The sequence below is a fragment of the Talpa europaea genome (assembly GCF_964194135.1).
Source record: "Talpa europaea genome assembly, chromosome: 8".
NCBI classification, from domain to species: Eukaryota; Metazoa; Chordata; class Mammalia; order Eulipotyphla; family Talpidae; genus Talpa; species Talpa europaea.
In genome coordinates, this window is record NC_140075.1 from 93,978,881 (window position 1) to 93,987,345 (window position 8,465).

At 38.3% G+C, this 8,465-nt stretch overlaps 1 protein-coding gene across 1 annotated transcript; it reads left to right on the top strand.

Annotated features, from left to right (window-relative positions):
- Positions 1-1,151: 1,151 nt before the first annotated feature.
- CCDC196 (coiled-coil domain containing 196) lies at positions 1,152-8,215 on the top strand (the record flags this gene model as incomplete). The annotated part of the gene is made up of 8 exons (XM_084240284.1): positions 1,152-1,201; positions 1,305-1,457; positions 2,683-2,779; positions 3,440-3,490; positions 6,779-6,856; positions 7,054-7,131; positions 7,589-7,714; positions 8,075-8,215. 8 exons carry the CDS (start codon positions 1,152-1,154, stop codon positions 8,213-8,215), a joined length of 774 nt encoding a protein of 257 aa, XP_084096410.1.
- Between the last annotated feature and the right edge of the window lie 250 nt (positions 8,216-8,465).

The following is an 8,465-nucleotide window of genomic DNA, read 5'->3' on the forward strand; positions in this document are numbered from 1 at the left end:
AGAAAACATTATTTACCATTCTCATTCTTATTCCCTTGGTGCATACCAAGGCTCATAGAATTTAGTAACCTGTTCACAATCAGCTTTCTGTGCACATGGAAGCTGAATTTCAAACCAAGGTCTGACAAACTAAATCTCAAGTTCCACTACAATACTCTGCCTTAAGGTTTCCCTGAAGACAAAGGTTTAAGTTACTTTGGGGAATGCCTGTAGAAAATGCCTGGAAATGCTCACTTAATACTTGAAACTGACATAACTTAATACGCTTTAAGAAAGTCACTAAAAATATTGTCTTAACCCTGTGTTTGAAGGGCTTAAGGAATTGTAAAATTCTTTGGGTTATCTTCTGTTCACTAAGTGACATAGATGAATACAAGAGATAGTAAAGATCTAGATGAAGTGTAGTTCTAATAAGTAGAGGAGAATGGAGGTAAAATCAGAATCTGGAGGATTTCTATTTCCCCAGGAAAAGAGCCTGACTGTGGAAGGGCAAACAGACAGCATGGATTTTTCACAAATTATATCATCTTGCTACATATTATTCTGCCTTGTTATTGTGATATATCAGGTTTTAAAGATGGGAAAAGAATGATAATTTGTTCATATATTACCCAATATCATATCCATATTTTATATTTACCAATTTAGCCTCTATCTTTTTAAATATCTCTTAGTGATGCCCCCACAACCGTTGAAGGTAAGTATTGTGTCTTTATCTTTTCTCACTCACAGCCCTACAGATAAAAGGCACTCCATAGAGATTTATTGTCATGGAAAATGACACTGATGAAGTTTTTTGACCTGTCACTATTTTATAACAAAATAATTTTTGTAATATAGAAGTACTGTGGTTCTTTCCTATTCAATCAGACTTCAGAATAAATATTTTGGCATTTGGCTAACGCTAAGGCAAGAACTGATCAGTAGTATTTTCTGTCAAGAAACTGCCATTGATGTTGGAATTACTTAAAAGACCTGTTGATTTTGTGGCCTTAGGGCCATTATGACATCAAACTGTAGCTAAAATTAATCCAATGCAACAAGAGTTTCAAGACCAGCAGCACAAAAATGATGACTTAACTGAATGGGACAAGAAGGCACATATTTTCAAGAAGACCTCTTTATTTACAGAGTAAAAGTTTTCTTCCAAGATGACTAGTAGTGCAAACTCTGAAGACTCTTACGTGCCCTCCAGAACAAGGTGAGTCTGACAGAAGATGCCGGTAGGTATTAATCCAAGAGGGGAAAGAAAGTATCCATTATTAACCCACTAAAAGTAGGCATTATGCTATCTCTTCCTGCAGAAGTTCTAAAATAGAGGTCAACTACTTGAAAGAATTGAATGAGGATTTAAAGCTAAGGAAGCAGGAACTGCTAGAAATGCTAAAACCTCTAGAAAATAAGAACAACCTCTTATTGCAGAAGTTAATGTCCAACTTGGAGGAAAAACAAAACAGGTAAGTGTTTCCTACTAAGGATTTCCTAGAGATGGAAAGGCTAGAGAACTTTAATCCATAGGATTAACAATGGTTACTTGTATTTTTTAATAAAATAGTTTTGACATGCATCTGTTGTAGGTAAAAAGTTGCAACCACAAAGTCAGAGTGGCAAGGAATACTTCATCTTCATTTAATAAACTTAAATATGACTCAGGCCTCATCTCACAGTTACAGTTAATCTTTTTTCCTAGGGGCTCCCCCCAAGACACAGATAAGAGTTTAATGTATTCAGTGGTCACACTGATAGATACTTATTCAAGCTTGTGAAATCATTGCAGACTAGATAATTCTATACTTTTCATGTCAAGCAGCGGAATGGCAGTCTTTTCTGAGCTTTGGAGTCCTCTGGATTAGGAAGGAACTTCTCCACATATAGTAGGCAGTTGAGATTATCTCTCTTCACTAGGACACCCAACCCAACACACCAACTCACCAAGTCTGTTTCCTTTCTAGTCTCAAGGCATCTCACCTTAGTGGGTCCACCTTCATTCTCTATCTTAGGGAACACCTTCAGGAACGCAGATGTTCTCAGAACAAAATTCAGGCAGAAAGTTGTGGTCAAGGGCCAGCTGCTTACAAAACAAAAATCCAAACTTCTCTCAAGACAAGAGAATAGAACTGGAGAGGAAAATATGCAGTGAACATAAATATCAATTAATACCTTTAAAGAATATCCACAGTCAAACTTAGTACTGATTCAGATTTTGTTAGAAGCTTAGTTCCTTATATTCTCTGAGAGTTACAATAAGGATAAGGAGAAGTGAATTCCCCAACTAACTCAGATTCCTTATATGGAGAAGCGAGGTGGGGAAACTACAAGGATCTGGGGCAGGGAATAATTCTGGGATTTATCCTGAAGGCAACAGGTATTTTGACCCCCTTCTTCACAGGGGCAAAAGTCATGTACCAAAGCATTTTCTGAAGGAGTGAAGTCTCCATGTCTGTTGGAGAACCAAGTTTGGGGTATTATAGAGCACAGAATTCATTATAGAACAGATAGCTACAGTAAATGTTAATTAGGAATTGAATCCTAATTGGAATTGGTGTCCAAAAGGACTTTTGTAACTTGTGATTTCATTCCCTATCTCATTTCTATGGTAGAGTACATTCTGACTGGCTGCAGAATATTCATCTTACTCTTTTGGAAGTATGATGTTTTATGATTTCTTTCTCTTCCTTCTAGTCTGCAGATCATGAGGCAAATCATGGCAGGGAAAGGGAGTGATGAATCTTCAGTTATGGAGCTCATTGACGAAGCAGAGGAAATGAAACAGAATCTGGTAAGAATTTGGTGGTACTCAAGGAAATGATCTCCTGAACAAGTCGCACTTCCACTGTTGTCAGATGCGGAAGACAGATTATCTGTAATATCTGAAGTTCCAACACTCAGAATCTCTTGATATAGAAAGTGTGGTCTAAATGGATGAAATGTTGTGAAAAATATAGACTAGCTATCAAACTTCTGTGTCTTTAACTTTTTAAAATCTTTTCATCTAGGGCTTAGTAAATCATCCATATCAATCCTCTACATTTAAGAAGGAATGGAAAATGATGATCAACATTAGTTTGTTCTGAGAGTCTTATAAAATTATTAAAAATTAACAATGTAAAGACTCTTAAAAATGACAAATTAGTGGTCTAAGCCCCAGAGATATTGCCATCAGATGACCTTAAGTGATGCATAAGGAACTCATTTCTATTGATATTGCACAATCATTATTGTTCAAAATTGTTATTGCTTTATCATCATTGTCATTATCATCATCAAACTTATCTCTCATGTTCCCAGATTTAGGGTTAGGTCCATTCACTTCCTATCTCTATGGTTTGCTGTGTTCCTGCAACTCCCTTGCCCCTGAGACTTAGTAATTTCTTCTAACTTCATTTTAATAACTGGACAGACACATATTTCTGTTTGTTTGTTTCCCCTCCTCCAACAGGAAAGGAAAAACAAGATGCTTTGGAAGGAAATGGAGATGCTATGGAGCAAGGTGTGCCTCTAAGGATCTCTTGAAAGTATTGCTTTCTAGACCATTGCTCAAAGACGTTTTTCCATTCTCCTATTTATGTGTCCCTGCTCCCACCCATGACTTATTCCAATCCATTCCTTGCACAGTGTCAAAGTGATTTTTTTAAAACAAAGCATGCCACTTTTCCTATGAAAACCCTTTACATCTTTTCCTTATTGTGGCATAATCTGGCTCCTGCCTACTTCTCTAGTCTCCTCTCATAGACGTCTTCCTCCTGCTTTCTATGAAACTAACACACTGGCCTATTTTTGGTTTCTCAAACATGCCAAGATCTTTCCTAAGTCAAGACTTTTGCTCTTGTTTTATCTCTAGCCTGTAATGCTATTTTCTCACAGGTGGCTTATTCTCATCCTTTAGTTTTTTTCTTCAGTTCACATACTCAGGGAGGTCCTTTTGGTTCACTCCACCTAAAATAGGGCAGCTCACCTCACTTTCTGTTATACAACTCTGTTCATATCCTTCACAGCATTTTTTATAATAGACCTTATTATTTTAAAATTTTTATTACTATTTTATCATTATTATTTTATTTGTTTCATGTCTCCCTCCCTCCCCTGGGATGCAAGTTCCTCTACTATTTTGATTGCCTTTTTGGCCTCTGAATCCTTTACACCTAGTACAATCCTTAGGAAAGAGTGGACATTAGATAAATGTGAGTGGAATGAACAAATGAATACTTAATTCTAAATCCCCTGTGATTTTGCAACAACTGGCTACGTAGTTTAAATAACAATAGTAGGGTCTTTTGCTGGGAAATCACTCAGGCTTGGAAATTCCTTTGTGACTAAGTCCTTGGGGCTTGAGTGCTCTTTCACAGACCAAGGGACTGAAAGAGTAGATTGTGTCTTGTGATATAAACCGGTGTGTGGTGTGATCTCTGACTGCCTTGTCATCTCACCTTTCCATAAATAACCAGGATACCTTCAAGTCCTGTATCTTGTACTGAGATCAGCTACTAGTTCTCAGGGGCAGCTACAAATCAGTCCTATGAGTTGGCAGAAGTTGTAGTTCCTGTGCTCTTTAGTCCTTGTGATAGGAAATGTGCCAGCACAGTTTCTCCATCAAAATACAGGTTCTGTAAAGCTCCCAAAAGACTTTTTAGAAGGGATGCTCATATACCTTAGTTTGTGACTGGCTTTCCTGACCCATATTTTTAGACAGTGAGAAATGGAGGAAGAGCAGCTCGCCTAGTGATTAAGAACATAGGTTTCAGAGCTTAAGAGGTCTGTTTCAAAGTTTAGCTCTGAACTTTCCTAGCTGTGTAACTCTAAACAAATTAATTAGCTTCTCCAAATCTTAGGCATCTCATTTAAAAAGTGGAAATAAAAATAGTCCTGAGGATTAAATAAGAATACGTGTAATATTGTTAAGTAGTATAAATTAGTATATTAAATGGCTTATAGCTGTGATTGTCATATAATAATGTTATAGGACAGGGAGAGGGGCAGCCCAAAACCCTGCAAACCTGCCTATTCTAAATGGGTTCTGCCATCCGCCGCATCAACACAAAACATAGGAGACTTTAATGAAAAGGAACTTTAATAAAACTAGGAAACAATACAGGTAAGGCAAAGAATCTAGTTTCTAAATCAAGCACCCAAAGTTACCCATCCCCTCGTGGGTAAAAGTCCATCCAAATGGGATTGGCCCAGAGCAAGGCCCCAAGGCCTGCCACAAGTCTAAGGCATCTTCCAGTGGGGACCCACAGAAAAGGGCCAGAAACAACCGGACAAGCCCGGAAGGAAAAGAGCAAAATCAACATCAAGATAAAAGCTGCCATTGTCACCTCCCCATGGGTCTCACCCACATCTGTGTCACCCAGTCTACAACCAAAAGACAAGCGCAGTTTCTTCATGTGTCTCTAGGCTCCATGTGCCTCCTCCAGGTCTCCTGGCTCCATCCTGCTTCCTTCCTCAGTCTCTTCTTCAGCTTCTCCTCTTCCTGCTCAGCTCCACCCTCCCTTGGGTGGGGCGGGAAACCTCCCCCTTTCCTGGGGACCACCCTGTTACAATGCCCCCTTTTAATTTTTATTCCACCATATCTACTCCAGATTTTTTTTTTTTTTTTTGGCTTGAACTGATGAACTTTTTTTTCCTGGAGTAGAGAACTTTTGCTTTCCACAATGGACAAATACCTGGAGAGACTGGTTTTCTTTCACATTGGAACCTGAAAAAAATGTTCATCTAAGACTGCATCCCAACCTCCATATATTCGATCTTCATCACCATGGAAATGGTGGCAAAAAGTGAAAGGGGGGAATTGTTAGGGGGAAAAGGATGTCCCAAAGCAAATTCCATATAGGCTTTGTGGACTCCATCCCCACCCCAGGTCAAAGCCAAAGACACTGGGAACTCCAAATCCCATCACCACCAAAGGGTAGGTGGCTGGGACCTGAGGGTGGGGTTAAGCAGCCAGGTGGATACAAAAGGCAGACACGTGGGCTTTGGGGATCTCCCATTTTGGCTCTCCACCAGCTCGCAGCGTCCGGCCAGCTCTGAGAGTGACTTTGGGTTTCCAGGTCGTCGGATCGGGTAGGACGCATTAAAGACTTTATTTCCCTATTTTCTCCCTGAGTTGTACATTTTCCTTATTTCTTTTTCTCTTGTAAATAAACCCTTTATTAACCCTTTTGTGTGTGTCTGTAGTAGAGTATTCATAAGTCCCTTTAAAGCGCGCGGGTGAGGACCCACAGGCAGGAACCCGTTTAATATCGGGGTTGCTCTGTAACAATAACGGTCCAGTTCATAGTTATAAGGCATGCTCAGGAACCAAATAGAGGGGCTCATTTCATTCTGTAACCCCTTTGCTAGAATAATTTTTATGTCAGGCCCTGAGAAGTTGCTGACTGGTTTGAACAGAAAGCCTGACCTGTGTTGGCTTTCCACTTCCTCCACTAATGCCACTGCAGTTGTTCCCCTTACCCTCAGGGGATATGTTCCAAGATCCCCAGTGGATGCCTGAAACATAGGTTTGAATGTACCAAACCCTACATATTCATGTTTTCTCTATACATAACTATGATAAATTTTAATTTATTAATTAGATGTAAAAGAACAATAATAGCTAATAATAAGATAGAACAACTATAATAAATTATGTGAATGTGGTCTCTCTCTTTCTCAAAATCATTTTGTATGTAATATTTTCTAACTATGATTGACTTCAGGTAACTGAAACCATAAAAGTGAAACCAAGAACGGTAGGGAGTATTACCATATTTTAAAGCTATGCCAAAATGTCTCTTTACAGACATTTGACACAGATGAATACAGAGATCAACCAAAAACACCACAGATAAAAAATAAGGCAGACTCACAAGATGCAAAGGCAAGTGTACTATGTGGTACTTAGAATTTAAAAGTTGTTGATGCTACACAGATAGGAACAGCTTATTTACACTCAAATCTAATTTGGGTAGGCAGATAGTAGTATCTAGCTCTTTAGCATATATTGGATTCACTGCCACAACATTGCATTTCTTTCTTGGGACCACCAATTCTTCTAGCTTTCTTTTTTTATCCCAGGTTCCCCAAACCCTCTTGTCATCTAGGAAAATCAAGAATGAACTGGACACATCATGTGAACTGAAGGAGATGAAGAAGGTAGTATGACCTTTCTGAACCATAGTGGCATGTAGAACTGATAGATTCATATAGCAGTAATCTGCCTGAAAACTATGGTATGCTCTTGACCTGAAACAAATTTTTATAAGCAATCTGGTTTTCTTGAAGACTATATATGAGTCAGAGTGACATTGCAAGTTTCTGGGAAAACATATTAGCTTGACAAAATGGAAGAAGCTATAACAACAATACAACTTTGCAATAGTTATTTGACGTAAAAAACACTCGTTAATACAGTATTTAAAGATTTATTCAGAAGGTGTTGTGCATGGATCTAGTCTTCCTACAACCAACTCATTCATAGGGAATAATTCTATTCTAGCTTCTAACTATTGGGAGAATGTGTTATAAAGGTAATGCCATTTACTAGTTTTTGAAGTTGAAACCAATTTATTAGTGACTATGATGCGATGATTTTGCTATAAAATATTTACAGCATATTGAGAAAACTGATTTCTGGTCTCGATTTACTTTGGCACCCAGAGGGTCTTTCTTCCACCAGGAAAAGCAACAGAGGAAAATGGAATGGATCATGTACCAGAATCCAGTCAACATCCATCAGGTACCAAGGTCTTGCAAGATAATTCAGTTTTATTCATACAAAACAAAGACCTAGATTCGCACTGTTAAGGACATTTCCCTCATCTGGACTACCAATTGTCCCCCTAAAAGAAATCTATCATGGAGAAATGACTGGAGAGACCTATCTCCAGCTTCTCCTTGGGTAACCTTGGATAAGTAGTGTTGTTTCTTATGTTCTTGATTTGAAATGGGAAAACCATCACAAATAATTTTTGCCCAGCTTTCAAGGACTGAATGTGATGACATCAGTTTTTAACTCTTAATAAAAAAGCATTATAATATCAGTGGATTTAGAGAAGCCAAGACCATATGAGTAGTTCTGAAAAATGTTCTCTTATAGAATGACTTTCATGGCAAGGTGATAGAGCTGAGAATTGGCGCCTTGAAGAACTACCGGAAGGCCAATGACCTGAAATTATCACTGTACTTACAGCTGAATTCTGAGCCAAAGCAAACAACTTTTAATCTCCCTGGGACCTAAGGTAGGTAGAGTATCACAGGCACAGAGTTTGAGCAATACAATGCATAGCAGATAGTTAAATTATATCACTATCATCATATTATTATTACTCAGAAGTTTTTGTACCAGGGTAAGAATTCCTTGGGAGGAAATTAAAATTTCCTTTGTAAAGACTAAGTATTATATTATGTATTTAGCATATGTAGCCAGTAGGCAGTTAAGACCCCACAAAATATTAGCTTTTATCCCACCTCCGTCCTTTTTCTAGGAT